Source organism: Rousettus aegyptiacus, unplaced genomic scaffold (genome assembly GCF_014176215.1).
Source record: "Rousettus aegyptiacus isolate mRouAeg1 unplaced genomic scaffold, mRouAeg1.p scaffold_m13_p_8, whole genome shotgun sequence".
Lineage (NCBI taxonomy): Eukaryota > Metazoa > Chordata > Mammalia > Chiroptera > Pteropodidae > Rousettus > Rousettus aegyptiacus.
This window is the reverse complement of record NW_023416311.1, coordinates 41168132-41191519: the sequence shown is the minus strand read 5'-3', so window position 1 is coordinate 41191519 and position 23388 is coordinate 41168132. Positions and strand designations below refer to the sequence as shown.

The window sequence follows — 23388 nt, the reverse complement described above, 5'->3', positions numbered from 1 at the left end:
GCAGCTATTAAGGATCCACCTGAATAAACAAAAGTTTTTACTAATTCTACAGGCAAAAAAAATCAAGTATCTCAAAATAGCTATGGTCTTTCAAAGTGTACCTTTATAAGGTACGCACAACATCACAGGCACTGAGTTCACTCACTTAGGGATCATAACGAAGCATCCTTCATCTCTCTCTTTTCTGAGTTCAGAACTAGCACATCAGTACAACAAAGAACTGCTGGATCAAAACACTAACAACCTAATATTAGCAACACTTTACATGGTTAACTTGTTTCAGTAAAATAGACCACACAATCCATGATTTTATAAAGAAAAAGTTAAAGGTATACAGTTATGAAGAATCAAAATTTAGTTCCAAAAATAAACAGGTCTTACCTTTAAGGTTTTGTAGGCACTGCTCATAGTGGATACACGGTGATTAGAATGATTACCGCCCAATTTACAAAGGTGACAAACTGGCCTCCTACATAATTCACAGTACATGTTTATTCTCTCCATTTCATGTTCTGGGCACATTAAAATCTATTGAGTAAAGAATAAAGATATGATTAAGGGTCATCTCATCATAGCTTGAAGGGCATTCAAAGTCCCAAAATACAAAGACTTGGTTTAGAAAATCACTAAAGACATTTAAATGAATGAAAGCGTAAAAGGAAGTAAAAATATTTGGTATATCATATGAAAATTCTCTATATCAGAATCACTAATTTTTCCATTTCAAGTGGTCAATTAAATATAAGATCCTTTCCCTTAAACTTGGTGATAAAAAAGTGAAAATTTCATTCCTATTAGGCTTAAGTAGAATGTTTAACCAAGCTACAAAGGCTCTGACAGAATGACTAGACCATTCTTAATAATATTTTGATAAGGTACCATAAAAATAACTTATGAGAACCTATAGCCTCACTATCCTCACCAGAAATCTGCCACTAGAAGAGTCTAGGAACATTGTATGATATAAATTTCCAGAAGCATTTGCTTTTACATACTAATTGCACACACATTAACCAAATATAAAACTTTTCCCCTGATTTAAATTTCTCTCTTTTATTTACTCTATAAACTATCATCACAGGTACATTTGAAGATTTATGTAAAATAACTATTTTCATTTGGAAGGGGAGATTCCTTTAGACTAGTGTGTTCATGAGATCCATGATTCCAACAGTTTAGATTTTAAGCAATTATAACTAGTCTGATAATGTAGAGGGGGGCGGGGAAGTCCAATATGAAAAGTCCTAAAACCAACATGCAGGTCCTAGAGAAAAACAACTAAAAAAGATTTTGAATTTTTTAGCAAGTCCAAGTTCCTACATTCTCAAAGCCACTATATTCAAAATATAGACTTTGGCTTTCTGCAAGGAATGATCATAAGAACTCAAAGGTATAGGACAACCTCTTTAGAATTTCACTATATTGAATAACACACTAACAAGTTGAAAATTGGGTAAAAAACTTTTTTTTTTCAAAATAACTGATTGCTATTTCTTCAGTTATCTCCCATCAATCTTTTACTATATTTGTAAACAGAAAGAATAACATTGCAATTTATACTCAAAATTTTTACTCAAAATCTCATGAATTCTGAACTCATAAAAACTGAGCCTAATAAAATTCATTCAATAATCATAGGTTCTTTAGTGATGGAATAGTATTAACCATTTTAATTAATCTTTTTTTAAAAAAAAAAACATTAAGACACCAGATTTAAGTCACCATTTTTTAAAAATCTATGATCTTGAGCATTTAAAATGACATAGTAACATAATAGAGGATTTAAAACTATTAAACAACTCTTACTCCATTGATATAGTTTGAAAAAAGAGACACTCAAAACATGGAAGCACAAATTTTGTTTTACTCTACCAGTACTACACTATTTAATATGATGTTAAATACTCAGCTCATAGTTTCAAGATAACTTTTGGAATTTTCTTCCATTTTTCAATTACAAATTAAAGGTTTTATGCTCCACAATGCAAACAGAGTTTTCACATGCAGTTACTAAGTTGTAAGGAATAAGAACTTTAATTAAAAGAATTATAGTTTTCTTAAAATCTATATAAATCAGAAAGCAGTATAAGATACCAAAAATCATTCTAATTGTCATACAGCAGGGCAAACGACTATGCATAAAGATCTTTTGAGCCTTATTATAGAAATTAACCAAAATATTTAAGAAGTGAAAATTCCACTTCGAATATTATATGTATTATATCACAAGCTTCAGAATATTAGGTTGTAATTACTCTTATTTATTCATAATACAATTTTAGTTAACTAAAAATGTTAGAAATATTTTTCAATCAAATCTTTTAGATAATTATGGATTTATCATATTAAAGCACAAAAGCTTTTTAACTTTAATAATTTCTACCTTAGAGAGTGCATCTGAGATAACCTTCCATTACTCAGTTATCATTATGAACATTCACGCACTGTGTTGTATTACATTGTAATGCAATAGAGTAAACCACAACACTGCCTTCTAAGCTGTGGGAATGTTTAGCAACACATTTAATAACCCCAACTACTAGGCCTTAATTTCTTGTACCGACTTTTAAAGTTACTCCCTTTCTTACTATCAAGTTCTAGACTTGTGATAATTCCTTTTACAATATTGTTTAATAGTCTAACAACAAAAAATTCACTTACCTTAGGTCTAAAATTAGTGGTTGGGCCCACATACTCATGCTGAGCTTTTACAGTACCCCAAGGATGATAAATTTTGAAGCATTCATTGCAGTAGCTTGCACTACAGTCCATGCAACTTTTTGTGGATTCTTGAGGTGGTGGTTTACAAAGGTCACACATAATGGCTGTGGCTGCCCTGGCTGCCTGTCGATATCTTTCGACAATAGTTTCCAATGTGAAGTTTCGAAACAGACCGTTGATTCCTCGTTCTCCAAGATCCACATCATGCTCACAGCCAGGGCAAGGAAAAGTAGTTGTCCTAGGCGTCAATGAATTGCGCTTCCAGCCTGTGTAATTAGTAAGTTCTTGTTTAGTTACATCAATAGGAAAATGAATAGAATGAAGAAAAAAGAAGTGATATTTCTACCTTAGAGAGTGCATCTGAGATAACCTCTCTTCCATTACTGTTATTATTATGAACATTCACGCACTGTGTTGTATTACATTGTACTGTAATAGAGTAAACCACAACACTGCCTTCTAAGCTGTGGGAATATTTAGCAACATACTAAATAACTCCAACTACTAGGACTTCTAGATCTACAAATGTATTTCAAAAATACAATGCTCAAAGTGGCTCCCTTTGAATCAATCTGTATTCTGAAATGCTTTTTTTTTTCAAAAATTCTTTTTAAAAAACTGTTTTCCTTTGGTATATAAAAGACAGGCCCAAGTTATTAGAGGTATTAAATCAAAGAGGAAAGGAAAATATTCTATAGTAAATCCTATATAAAATCCACATTAAATCAAACAGATTTATGGACAAAACATGTAACGCAATACTACACAGGGTAAGAATTTCTTTTGAAATTATATAATCAACATATATAGTCATTTTTATATATCATATCCAAAGGAATTTAGCTTCCATTTAAATGAACACAGCCTTGGTTGGATGATAAAAAATGAGTTCATACATGAAAGAGCCTATGGATAGGCTCCAAAAAGATCCAAATAGTTTTGCAAACTATTTGTAATTGTATGCAAAATTTTGCTTCTATATTCTTATGCATATTTTATGGTTAAATAATCCATAACTTTTATCAGATTCTCAAAAGAACATGTGACCACAAAATTGTTAAGAACCGCTTCAATAGAGGGTTTCCCACTGTAGTATTGTTTTACTGGGAAAATTCAATAGGCAAAATCACTAGTTAATGAGTGCAATATATAAGAGTGAAAAGTTCATTCATAGACCTAATCTAGTGACTTTAAGAGGGACCAACCATTTAGTATCTTCTTACGACCTAAAAAAAGGAATCATTAAGATTATTTAATTCAAGAAGCTAAAAGTTACCCAAAAAGTATTACAAATAATTTTACAATATACACACAATACAATTAGTGACCTCAAACATCATATTTTTGTTCAATATTCTCCTAATTTTAACAAATCAAGAAATCAAGGCATGACAGTCCTTACCCACAGGTTCATAAGATAACAGGGTTGTCCATTTAACATAGGTGCATGCATACATACCATATTCCCTTCTCTCATTTATAAATCTTTGAGTATGTAGTCTTGGTTGTCAATAAAATACTTACCTAAAAGTAAACACAAACCTCAACCTACACCTCCTTTCATACTGCCGTGTGTCCATTACCAAAAATGAATGGTTAAATTTAACATACCACATTTAGAAAAGGTCTTCTTTAAACAGCTATATTAATATTGCCTTGGCACATTACTATCATCACTGAAAACATGGTCTTAAAAGATGTCTGGCATGATATCCACACAGGTAAACTTTGGCAATCAGCCCATGATATTATTTGAAGTGACTTTACAACGTATTAAATGGCATTGAGCCCTGAAAGCTACTTATGCAACAAATACACATAACAGTGTTAATATCTTCGTTTAAAGACATTTTAACTTTTTACATTTTTAAATATACACACAAAAAAAGCTGCCCTGTAAAAATTTGAAAATCCTACACAAAATATATTCTTGTAATAAATAATTCTAAAACATGCAATACAGTCCAAGATGATTCACAACACAGCAGGCATATAATGAAATAAGCAGCAAAGCTATTTTAAAACACATGCCAATGAAAATTTCATTTAGTGAAGAAACAAGCCAAATAATTCTGAAAGTGATACAGTGCAGTGGTCAAGTTTAAACAAATGGAAATTCACATGAACTAGATGATATAAATGAAAATGGATAACTAATCTCAACAATCGATGGGTTATTATTAGTTTTATGAATTGAAGTTTTGATCAATTAAGTAATGGGATAAAACAAAATTAAATCATGACAACAAAATCATACTTTGACATATATACTGGTGACACCCAGATTTTTGCCTTCATGTTCAGAAATTTCAAACAAAAAAGTTTCATCCCTTTTCTGTAAACCTCTTTTATTTTTATAATAAGCTGTAAAGCATCACACTAAACTTCTTAAATCATATAAAATAATAAATCAATATATCATGGCTATTTTTCTAAACAGATTTTACAAGCTCTAAAATTTTTTATAAATGCTAAAAAATTTATATATTTTATTTCATCTATCTTATACTTCTAACATTGTTTTCACAAAAAACAAACAACAGAATATATGTTCAGGGCAACAAGGAAAACAGGACACATCTAAGGATATTCTGGGAAATAATGAAAAAAATTGAGAGTGAAACTAAAAATAAAATGTAATACAGTTAACTTACTTTCTTTAGCTGTGCTGTCTAATATAGTAAACATTAGCCAAATGGGGCTACTTAATTTAAATTAAATTAAAAATTCAGTTCTTTGGTTGCACTAGCCATATTTGAAACTCTCAAGAGCCACATGTGGCTAGTGGCTATAGTATTGTACAGTGCAGGGTCAAACCTTTCTGTGACTGTAAAAAGTTCCTTTGGATAATACAGCTCAATACCATGATATAATGAAAAAAAAGATGATGATGATGGCTTAGAAAAGTAAAGAAGCAATGTAGGCCAAGCAATGTAATTTTATATGTCAAACTGCATTTGTGGGGTACTAATATATGCAAATAATTTGAAGACTGTCAGCTCACAGAATCAATTCTCTCCTATTTCTTTCTTTCAAAGATGGATTAAACAAATGTAAATCCTGACACAATTTCAAAATGAAGACTCCAAAAAAAATCTTCCAATTGGTGTACAGCAAATCCCCCCCAAAAGTCAGCTTTCAATTACATGTTTTACCATCTAAATATCAATGAGAAAATAAAGTATTTCAAAACAGTCAATTCATAACCTCTGCTGGCTGCATCCTCTCCCACATTCTGGCTACAACCTCCCCTCGGTTACCACCTGGCAGTCAGTGGACTGCTTCTCCACCACGCACTGGACATTTATGTTGGGCTTCTTGGTGTCTGGCAATGGGCGGATGTCTTGTACTGCCACCCTAATGTTTCTTTTCACATATTCTGACCATCTGATGAAGTTACATTTGGTATTTGAGTATTATTAGCATTTTCAACCTGCAAAACCTTTTTCTCAACCATTGTCTGAATCAAAAACAAGTAATAAGCAATTAACTTTTTCAAAATAAACTGTTACCTTTTCTCCTAATTGCTAAATTTCAATATTTATAGTTCTCAAGGATTCACTTAAGACTGTAAGAAAAAGGATCACATGTGGCTTCTAGAAGTGGCTATAAGATTTTTAAGTTGAGGCATATAAAGGAAGGTAAGGAAAACAGAAAAGGGATAACATTTTAGACGTCTATTTTCTCCAATAAGATATAAGGTATCACCAGCATTTCACCAAAAAAAAAAGTAGCCAATTTTACTTTAAAGGTCAACTGGAGTAAAAGAAAAAAAAATCTTTTAATAAGATAGGTTGGTCCATCTTTCATACAGAATCAAATATATCAGAAAGCCTAAAAAAGCAGTGTACATTATCCACAAATGGGTAACACTTCAAACTTTAAAACATTAACAAAGACACTCTATGCATAAAATGAGCAAAGATTATGTTATTAACTACAAAAATTATCAATACTTTTAAGCAAATTTTTAAATACAGAAGAAAGTACTGGCTTACTTAACCTCCCCAAAATAACAATATGGCTGCTAACATAAGCTTTGTTCCACTAAGTAAATACAAAGGATTTTTAAGGTAACTGATGTTTAAAAAGCTCACAACAGGGTATGTCATTTTCTTCAAAAATATTTTGTTATGTTATATTGACAAAATGCAAGCACTAATAAATCAGTGCCCCCTTTCAATACATTAGAACTTGTTTAGAAATTTAGTCCTGTTGACCTTTAAGTCATTCAGCCCAATTTGTTCACTTTCTACAAAATTCTGAAGACTTGACCACTGATGTTTAAAACCTTATCTATACAAGGTTATTTAATTTAAATCTAACACTCTACTGCCTGCGGCCACACAAGCAATAAAGCATTTTCTACCTCTCCACCCCAAAGATCTCCGTTGTGATGCTGTGAACAATGAACAGAAAGCTGGATTTAGAATTTATTTTCAAAGAGAAGATTCACAACTCATTAACAAAAGATAAAGCAGTAACTGTGTTCTGCACAACACAACAATTGAATTAACATTAAAAAAAAAATGTGGTTTTCCTGGTACACATGGTATTTATAAATCCATCACTGTAAAATATTCATCAAGCTTATTCTAGAATTCAGAATTAATCATTGCTGGTGCAGCACTTAAGTGACCTACACCTTATCTGATTAATTTGTATTTTTAAACAGTCATATTCCTGCTGTTGAAAATACAAAGTAAAATCAAGCACCTTTTGATTTTTTACTGATGTAAATAACACTGGAAATAAACATTACTAAAACCAATTATATCTTTCTGACAAATGGAAATACAAAATAGAAAGAAAGCTTGCATATATATCACCAATAATATACAGTAATATAGCTCTTATTTTTAAATAATTTAATAAGCCATTGCTATACACACAAACCTACTCTCCTTTCGAGGCATCCTTTTATTTTAAAAATCTGTCAAATGTCCGATGCAATGCTATCCAAAAAGAGTATGTGAGCCAAAAGTGTAAACCACATATCGTTTTAAATTTTCCAATAGCCAGTTAAAAAGGAAATAAGTGATATTAAATTTTAATGATACATGTTATTTAATATACCCAAAATACTATCATTTTAAATTGTAATCAATATAAAAATTATGATATTTTGTATTCTTTTTTCATTCAAAGTGTTCCAAATCCGGTGTGTATTATTACACTTACAGAACGCTCAGTTCAGACTAGCACATTTCAGTGCTCAACAGCCACATGTGGCTTAGTGGCTACTGTACTGAATAGTCCAGGTCTAATTAATCCCTTTATTAAACCAATGGCAAAACTAATTTTTAGAATTCTATTCCTCCCACACCAATTACTTAGAATAGGGTTCTGGTTTCCTTCTCAAGCATGTCTAAATGATGAAAAATTTCAAAGGAAAATCTGCCAGGAAAAAAAAAAAAGAGGGACCATTACTTACCCATGAATTTATGTTTGAATCTATCCAATGAAAAATTAGGCAAATGTCCCATAAATGCGGGGTGACATTATATTTGTAATACAATGACTTACACTAGTTAAAAACTAGCAATCATGAGAAAGAAGGAAATACTAAAATTTTAAGTCACTTGCTAAAAACCTCCAGGATCCAATTACTATACGTGGAGCCTTCCCACCCTCTGTATTTAACTTGATCTATATGTTCTTGATGAAGGTCTACGTTCTAATTATTGCATTGCTTATAAAGCTCTCTGTACAGTATCGGGCTATGCGCTTCTTTAAAAAAAAAAAAAAAAGGAAGGACAGATCTTTTTGATCACTCTTCAGCATTTAACCATGTCTCATAACTAGCAAACAACTTAAATATTTGGCAAATGAATGAATGCAACTGGCACAGCACTTTAAGGCTGGAGAAAATGTGACAGTTGATTTAAAAACCGGCTCAAACTACAATCCAAGGCAGAAATTCCCTCTATAATATTGACAAACAGTGGTTATCCATCCATTGTTTAAAAGAAAGACTCCAAAAACTGTTAGCCCAAAACCTGGGGTTTTTTTTGGCGGGGGGGAGGTGGGGCGGTACTGTTTGGCACTCCCAAACCCATATGATAATTCACTAGTGCCAAGTGGCTTCTGCCCTGCTAGCCAAGACATCCATTCTGGTCTCCACAGTCCAGAACCAGCCCACTGTCTCCAACAGAAGCCTCATCAGATGGCTGCTGACACATGAGCTGCTGATTTTCTTATAGTAGTTAATGGAGAAATGAAAAATTTACTGTATCTATACCTATCTCAAAAGAAATAAAATGAAAGAGGGTCCTGTATTTTTCTGGGGCCTGCTTTATTAATTTGGCCCCTGAAGCATCTAAATTTCACTCTAATTTAAATACTTCCAGTAACAGATCTGACAAAATTAGGCAGCCCATTTCATTTTTGCAGAGCTTTAGATATTTGTTTTTTTTTTTTTTTTTTTTTGTGCTAGGTTAAGTCTGCCTTCCTATTTCATCTATTTATTGATCTGTAACCTTTGCCATGAAGATACCCAGGTATATTATTGTTTTCTTCCTCAAGACAGCCATCATATTCTGCAGCTGTCCCTTCTCCAAATTAAATATTCTTATTTCCTGTAGTTGTTCTTCACAGTTTTCTAATTTCCTCCCTCGGGAAATAATCCAACTTAATAAGGTTCTTCCTAAACAAAAGGAAGGAACATCTCAGTAATTTCTGATCTAGACAGAGTATGGTAGAATAGAGCTCTTGTTCTGAAAAAAAAAAAATGTCATTTTTATTAAATATGGTTATTATGGTATGCTTTGTACAACTCTTGTAGCCGAGGTTTGTCATTTGACATTCATTCAACAAATGTTTATTAAACATATACCTAGTACTGTGTGAGGTATGAGTTCCTGAAGACTGTATTTCATCTGGTTAACTATTTCATCCATATTTCATTCCTACTTCATATTAATCGCATATAAAAACTAACCAAAGCTTAAGATTAGAGGCTCACGTAAAATACAGGCTTTCATAAAATATGTATATGAGCTTCATCTAATTAGAGGTAGAAATACTAATGTATATAACTAAAATTCCTTTTAATGCTCTGTACTAAATATCAACAAACAAAAAGTGAATTTCCCTTGGTTAATCAAGCAAGGATCCTTAATGAGCCAAAGAGGTTCTATCAAAAGAATATCAAGTTTTATCTGTCTTTCCTCTCCTCCTCAGTGTGCCAGTTTCCAAGCAGGAATGGAAAGGAGTACAATCCTCTCCAACTTCTTACTCCCTGCACTCCCAGTTACCTAATTTTTTTTTTGGATATAGTCATGTACTGCATAATGTCATTCTGCTCAAGGACGAACTGCATATACAACAGTGGTCACATGAGATTATAAGGGCAAACAACCTACTGTGCTGCACACAATTATAAACAGTACATAACACTTAATAATGACAATTAACAACTTACTGGTTTATGTATTTACTATCTTTTTTCTCATTATTTTAGAATGTACTCACTCTTTCTATAAATAAGTTTGCTGTTAAACAGTATGCCATATTACACCAGCAGCAGCCTTATACATCTCATGCTTACTGCATCTCTTGATTGCATCATTTTCTCTTGTCCTTCCTTTAATCTTGTGTTATTTTGTACAGTAACATGCTTGTAGCCTAGCTTGTAGCTTAGGAGCGGAGCAATAGGCTATACCGTAGAGCCTAGGAGTGCAGTAGGCTATACCATCTAGGTTTGTGTACGTGCATTTCAGAACATAGGTTGTCATCAGGCAGCACATGATTGCATATGTATAATTTTTAGATGTGCAAAATATTTTCTAAGTAATTAGTGATTACCATTTAAAAAAAAAACATGTTTCTTAAATAGCATACTATTACTCTTACAATAAACCTACTCTTAATCCACTCTCCTACATGTTACAAAGACATAAACACCACCCGAGGAAACTCCATATCACAGCATGAACCAAAAAAAGACAACATTCTCTAAAATATAAATTTGGAGAAAGATTCTTTTCTGATTTTTTTAAATAATATTAATAAGTTATTATTATACTATAAGAAGAAGAAATGGACAGAATGGAGAAAAGAATTAAATTTAAAACCCCAAAGCCCAAGTTGGGCAGAGCTGAAGCCCTGAAATCTGGGTGTTATACATCTAGTAAGACCTTTTTCTATCATTACTACAGAAATCCACTACTATTCAGTTGATTTCAAAACCTTTGTTTTAAAACGGATTAAAAATGGCTGAAGAAAATAAAATCCTCAGGTGGAATAAAATGATACCAAATAATTCCTCTAAAAAGTCCTTTAGGACTAGTCAATATATAGTCTCACCCCTTAATTATGCATAGTTATTTACACATTACATATATAGACGTTGCCCTAGTAAGTACTTCAATAGTCCATTATTTCATCCCTCATTAAAGTACATCACAGCGTAAGAACATCCCCTAAAATACGGACATGGTTAATAACAGGTTTAACACAAAGCTGGTATTTAACACCCAACTTTAAGTGCATATCAAAAAATAAGAATTTATCTTGACATTTTAAAATGGGGCGAGGGGGGGTCCTTTATAACTATAGTTTTAGTTTATTTGCTATGAAGATTAACCCCAAAAATGGCAAAGATAATTTCCCTTCCATTGTTATCAAACTCCCTGACCCCAAGGTTGTTTCACATACCTGGTCTGTTAAGCCTGTCGATTTTATCCACGCTAGGAGAGGGGAGACGAAGTCGAGGACTGCCCTGATTGGAGTTGTCTGATCCCATGTCATTGAATGAATCATCAAGTGTCAGTAAGAGTTCTTTTACACATTTATGACAGATACTATGTTGACAAGGAAGAATCAATGGGTGGGTGAACAGCTCCTTGCATGCTGGGCAAATAAGCTCTCTTTCGATATTCTTAATGGTAACCTTAAATTGAGAAAAAGAAATCAGAATCAAAGGTAATTAGCAGGTGAATATATTAACATGTTTATATTTCCTGTACAAGCATATGTGCTTACCATTCCAAAAAGAATTAAGAAACAAATTTTTTCTTTAAATCTGAAATTCCTTTTTGGCTATGAAATTCTAATATCATCAACCCCCCTCAATATCCAATAGCCTAGAATTGAAGGAACATGAGATGGCAAAAACTAAAGTATGAGAAAAATTAGCAGAAAATATTAGGGGACCATAATATTTCATCAATTATGAAGTTATTCAAAGCATTGTTAATTCATTGATTTAGAATGTCGGTGAAATCCCAAAAGCTGATTACTTCAATAAAAAATTAAGGATATAGCACTAAGAATAAGACTATTCCTATTTAGCACATTAAATTTGTGACTGGCAAATAAAAGCTGATAAAAACTGAGTTCATCAAGATGTTTGTGGAAACCTACTTGAAATCTATGAGCTAAATTATAAGTAATTTTCAACATTAAACATGACCATTTTTCATATGCTGCAACTGTAATGGAGGTAAAACGCTTGAAGTTCCCATGTTGCAATATCAAAGCAATTATCTGAAAAGCACTTTTATGAATATCGAAAAGGTGTAGAAGATTAGAAAGCACCATTATAAGTGCTCTCAAGACTACAAACATGCATTATTTTCAGTGAGAAACATTTAGACTCTTATCACAACTAAAAAGTTTTGATAATCTCCTATCAGTTTTCTCACCCTTTCCCTATGTCGGTTTTTCCCCCATGTAACTCAAACTTCAGCGGCTATGAATCTATATCAGCATCCCTCCATTTTTAATGAGAGTCTAACTTTAAAATACTCATAACCTTGTACAATCATTTCAACTACTGAAAATATAGAGAATTTAAATTGAATTAGGTCACTTATTTTAATTAAAAATGTATACTATTCTATTCAAATGACACAAAGTACTTTAATAATCCATAACAGCTCTAGAACCAGCTGGCTTTATCACTGTCCTTTGCAGTGTTTCTTGCTGCATCACTCAATAAATATTTAATAAAAGTTCACGTCATGTTACAATTTTAGTAAATATGGAAGATAGCCACACCTCACAATTCACATCAAAGAATATATTCGCATCCTCTCATTTCGCAGGGCATTTTACGCCTAAATCTAAAGAAAACATCGTCCTGAATGTCCAAAACAAGTTCTAGCATCCCATTTTATGGAGGTTTACCTCCCACTGGAAGATCTAAAATCATTTCCATTTTCCTTGTACATAAAGCAGTACATAAGCTTTTTAATCACAGTAGATAGAAAGTAATTCTTACCCAAAAGAAAAATTACTGTTCATTTTACATTCATTAGTGTTAATTTTACATTCATTTTACAATCTGATTAAGAGAAATGTGATGTGGTGGCTCCCAAAATTAAACTGTTTTAAATAAATGAGGTTCGACGGCAAACTAATAAGTTTGCATATCCGACCCCTTCAAACAAAGCCTTGTACCCCGACAGCTGCCAGGGCGAGCCCGCCTCCCGCCAGCACACGCAGCCAGGGAGGAGCCTTTGCTCTCGGCGACGGCTGGCCGGGTGGGGCCGAGACCGCGGAGGTCCGAGCGGGACTCGAGCGTCCGCCCCTCCGCGCTCCCGAGGGGCGGCAGGACACGCGCCCCCTCCACGACGCGCACCTCACTCCCTAAAGCGAATTAATTCTACAAACCTGAACCCCATTAAACTCCCCGAGGTGCTCAGGTGGACAACAACCGCATCCGAGCGGCGCCCTCTTCCGGGCACAGGTGACCCAGCTCCCGACCCTCGGAGGGGTAGAGAGGGGGCGCCCTGGTCTGCGGAACCCGGCCCGGGGAAGGCGAAGAGGAAGCAGGGCCAGCGCACGGCAGCCTTCACGCCCCCGGGGGCGGAGGGGTAGCTCCCTCCCCGCTCCTAGGGGCCCCGGGGCGCCGCCATCACCACGGGAGGCAGCCACCCCTCTCCCCTACTCACCAAAGAGTCTGAACCATCCCCCTCCATGGTAGCCTCCCGCCAGGTGTCATCAACGGCAGGGTGCAGACAGGCGGACTAGCGGCGGGCAGGGTCTAGCGGTGGGTGGGTCCCTGAGGCGGCCGCGGAGCCTCGGCTGCGAGCCGGAGGGAGAGCTGGTCCGCCGGTTCCGGCCCGCGGACCGACGCGGCGAGCAGGCCAGGGCGGGCGAAAGCACAGGCGCGGAGAGCCGAGCTGCGCTCCCTGCGACGGCCCCGGAATCCCGCCCTGCGGCCGGCGGCGGCTCCTGCGGACTGCGGCGGGGCGGGCTGCCGCGCGGAGACCCGGACTCGGCGCAGCGAGGGGCGGGGCCGGGCGGGGCGGCGCCGTCGCCCGGGCAACAGCGCCCACCGCACAAAGGAGGCGGGGCTGCGGGCGGCCGCGCGCCCGGGCGACCCGGCGGCGGGGCGCGGGTGTGGCGCGAGGTGCGGTCCCGGCCCCCTGCGCCTGCACCCCAACGACTGCCGCGGCCGCCGCCCCCTGCGGGCGTCGGAGGCCTCCGAGGGGCGGAAGCGAGGGGAGGGCGGAGGCCGGCGGCAGCGCTGGGGCGAAACCCGGGTGGATCCGTCCTGCGGAGCTGCGGCAGACTGCAGCCTTGGCCTCTGGCCCCGGCGGCGTCCTGCGCTTCGCTTTGCTTTCTCTGGTCTTTGGTAAAGCGCGGTGCCAAGCATCCCATCTCCTGACTCCGACTCGACCCCGCGGCGGGGGCTCGGCGGGCCGGGGCCGCCTCGCTGCGCGAGACCCCGCCCCGGCCCAGGCCAGGGGTCTCCCCTAGTGGGTCCCTCCCTGTCCCCGCCTGGCTCTCCTCCTCCATTTGCGACTCGGCTCGTAGGATGAACTTCGCTTTCCCTGACTAGTCGCTAACCACTCGTATTCCGCTTTCTGCTTCCGCTTTACACACCAGGGCGAGAGACTGTCACGCACGGCATGTTCTTCTTGCCAAGTGGCGCGAGCACAGGCCGCGGTGTAGGGGTCGCTCTCCCGGGTGCTGGACAGGGATTGAATTCAAGAGACGGCAGCGAGAAAGCTCCCGCGCCCACCCCGCAGCTGCTGCGCGGTTTACCCCGCGGACATAGGGCGCGGGGAAGTCGGGACGGCTTGTTCAGAGGTGCTTTGGCACCCATGGCCCCACGTGGTGGAGGCGGGCCAAGTTAGTGTTAAGACGAGGCTTGGACAGCTCAGGGACTAGCCGCGTAAAATTCACCTATCGCGGCTCAAGCGCGTTTCTTTTATCTTCTTTTCAAGACAAATGGAAAACCAATTAACCTGAGATTGTTGGAAGCTGTATTAGATCACGCCACCGCCTCCCCGTCTGGCTAAATAAGTCCATCCTTACGTAAAGATTGCGGAAATAGGTGCTCTAAACAGCTAGGTTAAGGGACCACAGAGCTGTAGCGCGATATCCCGTTTAGATTTTGAAGTGCTTCCCACTTTTATTTCCTACTTGAGAGGCGTCTCTCGCTGTAGAAAGTTCTGCTGCCTTCCCACAGCACGGTCAGCAGTGGTAGCATCTTCTCCAGCCCGGAAATTAAATAACAGTGTGGCAGTGTAGAAGAACAGCAAAGGACCACAGCAATTGTCTTTAATGCAAACCCTAAATCGACAGATAGAGTGCAGAGAGGAATGAACGCCTTGCCAACTAATGACTGGACTTTTCTGGTGCAGGTTAATGTGCCTTCCATGGCCCCACGTGCTAAAGTTGAGGCTTTCTTCCTACAGGTTCTGAAGCGTCCTCATCAGGAGAGAAATGAGGAAAATGCCTGCATAATTTAGTTAACTATAACGTACCACACCATGTTCCCATATAGGTTTTTAGAAATTCAACCATTAAAAAGCATTATAAATCAGTTTCTATTTTTAGTACTGGTCGTGGGTTAAATAATTCCCCTCTAGCTGTAATCTCACATTAGCACACTTAAATAGCACTTTGGTCCAAAACTAGTTAGCAGAGTAAAAGAAATTAGGCTTCATTAACACAAACTAAAGATAAAACTTGTATAGACAATATCTGGCTGAAAATAAATTTGCAAATCAACCTTCAATGAGATATCATTTTCCAACTGATTCTCAAAGTTCAAAAATTATGTTGATACACTTGGCAAGAATGTGGGGAACTAGGAAAGTTCAATCTTTTTTTTTGTGACAGTGTAGATTGGTACAGCTTATTTGAAGTGAAATTTTTTAAGTACTATTAAAAATTGTAAATGCTTATACCTTGACTAAGCAATTATGCTTCTAATTTTCCCATTTAAAGACTTACATGTGTACATAAAAACATGCTTACAATGATCTTAATTGGAATCTTATTTATAGAAACTAAATTTCTATTACCCATAATGTACCCATAGTATACAGCAGTTAAAGTGAATGTACTGATGAGAAAGAACTTCTAAAATAAAATGATAAAAAAAAAAAGTACAAAACTGTATGGATTCTATATTTTGCCACTGGCAAAAAGAAAAAGAAAATAGAGCACAAAAAAAATGGCAACAGTATTGTGGAGAGTAAGGGGAAGGAATCTAGTGTGGAAGACACTTTTCACTTACATTGTATTGTATTGTTCGCACTTTATAATGTTATACTTCCAGAAACTGTTTAATGTAATTTAATCCATAAATTTTTAAAAGCAAAAAGAGGGAAGAGGAATGTTAAGAAGATAACAAACATGAAAACCATTTTAAACCCTCGCTCTCTCACTTCCCTAGTCATTTTTAGCGCCCCCCCCCCCCGCCCACCTCCTCTTGGCTGCCATGCTTTGGGTCATCTCATCCATTTCTCTCAACATCCATACATTCCAGCCTCTCAGTTATCAAATATATACCAAAATCCTTCCCAATTCCTCAAGTTAGAATCCTGTGTGGTTTTTTTTTAAATCCTTTTCTCTTTGTCCCCCTGAATCCTCTTGTTTTTTCTCAGATCCTGTTCTTTCTCATCCTCACAACTAATTCCTCTACCCATGCTGAGGCTCCTCTCCTCATGTCTAGATTACAGTAACAGCCTACCAATTAGGTATTTATGGATGATTTTCCATATGTGTAAGTTGCTATCCTTATAACTCATTTGTATAGGGGCAGAATAAGCTATGATTTTGGACTACAAGCAACTTCGTGTAGGAGTATAATGAAGGGAATGTATGTGTATGTGAATATATTTGAATGTACGTTAGGAGACGGGGAGGTAAATTTGCAATACAACAAAATGAGTCTACTATGGTTTGGAGGGTCTGGAATATCATGATTCTTTTCTGTAGACATTAGAAAGGTTTTAAAGACTTTTAAGTTGGAATGACATGAAAGATCTGTATTGTTTTGGTTTTTAAATCATTTTTATGTCCATTTGCACTGTACATGCTATCTCTTTGTGCCTACTGCACCTTAGTTTGGAGTATGATAGCACTTCCTTTTTCCAATAATTTCTTTTAAAATATATGTTAAAATTCAACACAAGGAAATCTATTCCATGCCTATTATCCTCCAATTCCATATAAAGTACTCTTTATGTATTTGTTCACTTTATGTACATATTTACTCATTAGTATATCTCCCACTTGCTGACATTACTTAATTGCGCTTCTCTCACAGTCATGAGCTAGCTACTTCATGAAGTCCAAAAGGTCAAGGAAAGATGTCATCACTTTTCTCCTACTTTACCTGCCAACCAACCACCACTCCACACACACAAACACACCATTTAGGTAAGGTAAAACAGAGACTCAATAATTGTTTATTACCTGACATTTAAAATATAAACCTGTTACCCTTTAAGCTATGCTCTACCCACTAAAATGACCTGGTTTCTCCATATTGATTCTTAATACCTAAAAAGACATTAAATTCCCGGTGCATATTTCAGTCGATGGTGTGAGGCATCACTGGCTCTTAATCCGTTTTGTCTGATATCAAACAACCAGGGTCCCATTCTGTTAAAATGTCTGAACAAGAAGTAACAACAAAGTAATATGGCCACATACTCCTAAACTTTGCCCCCTATTGGAAACTCCTGGTCATTGAACAACCTGGGTACAAAATTAAGAGAGCCCTGGACTTAGAGGAAACAAGGAAGATGATAAATGAAGTAAATCACAGGGTTTCACAATGATCGGCTCACTGTCTATGCTGGTGGGTATCAGGAAGTTACAATAGGGACAATAAATAGCATTTACCAATTATTGACCCAAGACTCGGGCATACCATGCTCACCTGTCATAAAGTGTTTCTATGGGAACAATCTCAGGGGAAGAAGCCATCAAGCCAGGCAGTTCAGATTCCCATTGCCTAGCCAAATCCTCCTCATCTTTCAAGCAGCAGATCTAGAGCCTCCTGCCTCATTAGTCTAGTTTTCATTGATTAGCTCCTCTTACTCTGAACTCCTTTAGTACTTAAGAGTCTTACCACTCAGTTTAACACAATTACACACACTCATCTCATATACTAATGTTTGATGTTTTGTAAGTCTTATCTTCCCATCCACTTCAGCTTTTGTTTCTTTCAAGAGAAAATCCAGCAGGCATTTACCCACTAAATGGTAGTACCAGATCGACAATTTGAAATTTGATGAGAGGAACAGAGTGCTGCTCCAGCAGAAGTGTAATGGCTGCATGACTGGTGGAAAAGGGGTCACTTGACCACCTTGAGGTGAACAACACTAGTAATATTTCGAGGTTGTTAGCAGGTTCCCTTTGATCACCTTATTATTCCTCCACTTAGGGTTGCTGGGCTTAGCAAATAAAAACACAGGGCACACAACCTGTTAAATTTAATTTTCAGATACATAAAGAATTTTTTTAGTATAACTATGTCCCAGATATTACTTATACTAAATATACATACATTCATACATACACATATATATATTTGTTGTTTAAATTATATTCTACCTCCTGTATTTTATCTGGCAACTCTTCCTCCACTTATTAATGATCACAGTTTGGATATAAGATGTCTCAACCCTGTTGTCATTATGGCTATATGTAATAGCTTTCATTTATTGAGGGCCTACCATGTGCCAATAACAGAATCAGGAACTTCGCATGAACTATCCATTTAAGCCTTGAAATAACCCCATGAAATAGGTGTAATTCCCTTCAGAGGGAATGTGTAACAACCATAACCCCTCCCTCTACCCACAGGTTAAATAATACCCTCAAGGTCACATGACAAGATACCAAAGAGCCGAGATTCAAACCTGGGTCTCACTCCAGCATCCCTATTACACTGCACACAGGTAAGTATAAAACATGAAATTTACAATTTCATAAAAAATATGATTTAAACATTTTTTTACAAAGCAGTGTGGGGGATGCTTTTTTCAAATTATCTTTTGAAAAATGTAGTGAAAACATCAGAGGAAAATTATAATGATATTAATGAAATTACCTATTTTCAAATGATAGTGCTGAAGTTTAAATCTTGTTTGCCTTCCCTACCCTCCACAACAGACACATTTTACCCAATCCCAACATATGAAAAATACATTTTTTAAAAGAATACTTTGCAGTAGACACAATCTTACTATTATCACCCGGTTTAGATTTCAGTTGTGTGAGCAACTATCTGTAGAGCCTTCTGAAACAGATCCTTTGGTAGTATTTTGGTTTTGGTCTCAGGAGATGTTTAAGATTTTGTATTAGTCTAGATATGAGGGTTTTTAATCCTAATTCTTTCAGAGTATAAGTATCTTCCTGTCTTAAAATAAATTTTATGTTTATAAAAGTTCTTTAATTTTTTGTGCCTAAAAGATGTTAAAAGTTAAAAGTAATAATTCACCAAGTAATGGAATCACTTCCTGTTTCTCTATCAAAATTAAATGCAAGCATTTCAAACCCTCTTTTATTTTGCTCAAACTATTGTACTCTTTGGAAGTGCCTGAACAGTAACTATTGAATGATGAGACACAAGAAGGACTTTCTCGCCATTTATACATAAATATAACTATGTTAAACATTCTAAATATAAAAGGTATACTAAATTTAAATTCTTCTATATTCCTTATCATCAAATTTTCATTATGATTCCAGAAGAGTGTATGATGGTGTGAAGGGAAGAGGTATATGAAGATGCTAAAAAAATAATGAGGCAAATCTTTCTAGAGACTAAAACAGTTTATAAATATCGACCACAGATTTGAAAGTTCTCTTTTAGTCTAAGGAGACAAGTTAGAAAAGAACTAAAAGCAGCTTCCAGAAATCATACAAATTTCTCTGATGGTGAAATATGAGGAAATCCATTTACACTGATTTGTAAACCTCTTGAGAGTTTTCATAGGTATTATCCATGCTTAGAGAGTATCATTCAATGAGCAGAAAGACCACATTGGTAGAGATCATGTGTACTTTAAATATTAAAGTAATCATCACAACAGAGTAAAATAACCTGATCAAGTTTGCCATGTGGGTTTTAGGTTACTAAGATGGAAGGCTCCCCTCCCACATTCAGACAACAACACAATAAACTAATTTAATTTAAAATAACACATAGCAAACTGCTGCCACTGGGAAAGGCAGTGGATTGGAAGTGGGAGTGAAGTTGAACCTTTTACTCTGTAAAACTTTCCAAAAAGGATGTCTATTTTGCAAAGCATGTATTAATTTTGTAAAATTTAAAACCATCAGAGAAAAGTGAAAGAAATTATGATGATGGCCGACCCACTGGTCTCGATCGACTTTGAGGGAAAGGGAGAGGAAGGGGGCAGGAAGATGACAGGCCTTTCCTTGCCTTTAACTCAGCAAACGTGACATAATTAAACCAGTTTCACATTATTCTCCACATTACGAACCTAAACTATAAAACGGAACCTAAAGCAAGTAAATCTCAAAGTTCTTCTATCTATGGCTAATACTCAGAGAGGTATTCACTATTCAAATCCTGTGTAATCACACATACAATGAGGGTTTTAAGTGGAGTTTGGGGGTGGTAAAGAGAGTGGGCTGGAAATAAGCTTGAGCTGAAACGGTTAGAAGGCTACTCATGACACACCACCAAAAACAAATAAACTAAAAGGCAGAGGGTGGAACTGTCTGCCTTAAGTTCTTACTATGAAAGCCTGCTTTCCAAACTCAGAGATTCCACTGGGACACCCAGCCTCTCTAACTTTGGAAGTCAGCTGAGAATGTTCTTTGTTTGCTGGAGGCCCATAGCCGAAGCCTAGTAAGGAGGGTGTGCCTAGCTAATCGAGAGTGAGGCAGAGAAGTTCAGCAGATGAAACCAGGTTTTTTTCTTTCTTTCTTTCATTACAGTGAGCATACTGTGGTAAGTACACTGCTAATTCTGAGAGGTTTGTTTTAGTTTACCTGACTTTATTATAAGAAGTTTTAAGGGTTCACTAATAGTTCTGCCCTACTTCCCCATTATGTGAAGTTAACCTACCTGCTTCGTAATTACCTGGGGTGTCAATATGCAGATCCCTGGGTCCCACCTCTGATCTATTAGAATGTAAAGTTTTGCCTGCTGTTTAAGGAAATTAGCCAGCTTACTTTGAAGAATGTCTGAGCACCATAGGCCTAAACCCTCCTCTCAATCATACTATATTCCATCCATCAAGAGTGGTCCATTTATTTTGTAATCAACAAAAGATATCCTCTTTCCCCTGTCCCCGACCCTCCTGCCGCCCGAGTTCCTGTGCGCCGGGGTCCTGCTGTGCGCTTTAGAGGGCCAGGTTCTGGCCCTCTGACCGTGTGTCTCTTCTCTACTCTGAACCAGCACTTTCTTCCGGCCTTCTCTCCCCAGGATCAGTCCTCCAGAGGGTGGGGGATGGCCAATGGGAGGCTATTTGGGGCGACAAGGTGCTTGGGTGTATCGGCCAGGCTGTCCCCACACATGCTTAGGAGGCCCCTCGAGGTGCAGGATAGAGCCTGGGCTAGGAAGAAAAGGGGAACAAGAGTCCTCGGTTTGTACTTCTGGTCTCAAGCTGTAATTGCTAGGGGCGGCCCAAAGCACAGTCCTCACCTTGGAGATGTTAATACGTATTCTGTTTCAGATGAGTGCACTACAAGGGAAAGAATTCCGGGATGCGAACGGTTCTCCTGGGACGCTTTAGACTGGAAGTGCATTAAACCTACTCCCCAATCCCCGGAGCCACAGGACTCTCCGGGCTGAAGCTAAAACAGCTCCACACTCTATATCCGCGGAGTTGGAGTGAGTGAGGTACGAGACTGGAGTCTCAGGTGCTCACACCAAGCCTTATCCTTATCCTTTCTAATGACCCCGGGCAGGAAGTCCTTTGCTCCCCTGTGCCATCACCTCTTCTTGGAACTCCAGGCGCAGAGCGCAAACGCAGATGCCATTTCACGCTTTCTCCGCGCCCGCGATGCCCTGCGGACCGCGCACCGGGTGGCCTTTGCATTTCTCGACACCTCCCTCCGGCAGACCAGTTAGGAGCCTTTCTGGGCAGTTTCTTGCCTGCTGCGCAGAGACCAGCCTCCCTGAAAGGCTTTCTGCCCAGGCGCGGCGCCAGCCGACTCGGCCGAGGGCGTGGTCGCGAGGCGCCACCGACAGCGCCAGCCTAGGCTCGGAAGGGGCTCCCGGACAGGAGCCGGGCTGAAATCTCCCCACCCCACCGAAAGAAGGCGGCTTGAAATGTTCCCTGCCTGGGACAGCAGATAAGGAGCTGGAAGGAGGGCTGAAAATGCCAAGGCGGGTGGTCAAGATTCTGCTTGTGTTTTATCAGCCGCACAGTAGGACTTCACCAAGCTAATTCTGCCCTCCCCGCCTGTTCACCCACTGTTCGGACCCTCCCTGTGCCCTCTATCCCTGGACAGGCGAGGTCACCCACTCGGAGTCACTGCGCTTGGGCAGCCCTGGGCGCATTCGGGAGCACCCCCTCGGCGGACACCCCGCCCTCCTCCGCATCTTCGCACGCTGAGGTCTAGTCCCTCGGCGTCCCAGGAGCCCCCGCAGTCCCCCGCTGGCCTCGAACATGCTGGGAAGTCCCCCTTGACTCATTTCAGAGACGCCGCGCAATAAAGAAAAGGCAGCTACTCTGCATTCTGCAGCTGCCAGGACGCCGGGGCTGAGCGCGCGCACCCGGGATCCCAGCCCCCTCCCTGGAATGACCCCGGGCGCCCACAGCTACCGGCCAGGTAGTGCCCGGAGGAGGGGCGGGGCGCCGCTCCGCTCTTGCCAGCACTTACCTTGCCTCTGGCTAGCAATTCCATGATGTAGCCAAATTCACTTATCTCCCCCGACTCAGACATGGTCACGACCCTTCACAAACTCTGGAGGAGCGAGGCGGGTGCATCGACTTTGTTCTTTTTTTCTCTCTCTGTTTTTAGTCTGAGTTTTGCCAAGCGCCCCGCCGGTACGCTGTTAACGAGGAAAAATGAGAAAGCGGGGAAACAAGCAGAAGACGGGGTTAGGTGGGAGGACGGCCATAGGGGCTGCCGGGCAGCGGCGGCCGGAGTGCTCGGCTCAGGGTGAAGCTGTCGCGCCCGCGATGTAACGGAACAGACGAGGGCGGCAGCGGCGGCCGAGAAATCGCCAGGCGGAGCCGCCGCCGAGGCCCCGCCTCCTCGGGGGTCGCTGCCCGCGCCTCCCGCGGGGTCCGACTGCTGCCGAGACAAACACTCACACAAAAGCGGGGCCGCTCCCGGCGCGGCGCCAACCCAGCCCCGGCACCCGCCGGATGGTTAAAGAGGTGCTTTATCCCATGCGAAAGAGCGGCCGTCCGAGCTCTCAGCGTGAGGCCGGGAACGCTCCCCCTCACACAGTCTGGAGGTGCGAGGGCAGAGAGAATGAAT

At 39.1% G+C, this 23388-nt stretch overlaps 1 protein-coding gene across 3 annotated transcripts in view; it reads right to left on the bottom strand.

The window, feature by feature from the left end:
- The window catches only part of TRIM36 (tripartite motif containing 36), a 40295-nt gene extending 17199 nt beyond the window's left edge, over nt 1–23096 (bottom strand). The window contains exons 1-4 of one of the 3 annotated variants that reach the window (XM_036226056.1): nt 22783–23096; nt 11380–11614; nt 2662–2987; nt 382–528 (exon numbers count right to left, since the gene is read on the bottom strand). In XM_036226056.1, coding sequence (XP_036081949.1) covers nt 382–528; nt 2662–2987; nt 11380–11614; nt 22783–22845 — 771 coding nt within the window. In that variant the 5' untranslated portion in view covers nt 22846–23096. Of the gene's footprint in view, nt 1–381; nt 529–2661; nt 2988–11379; nt 11615–13619; nt 13967–22782 lie in introns of those variants that run through there. The other 2 variants (XM_036226057.1, XM_016147362.2) reach the window with 2 other exon arrangements.
- Between the last annotated feature and the right edge of the window lie 292 nt (nt 23097–23388).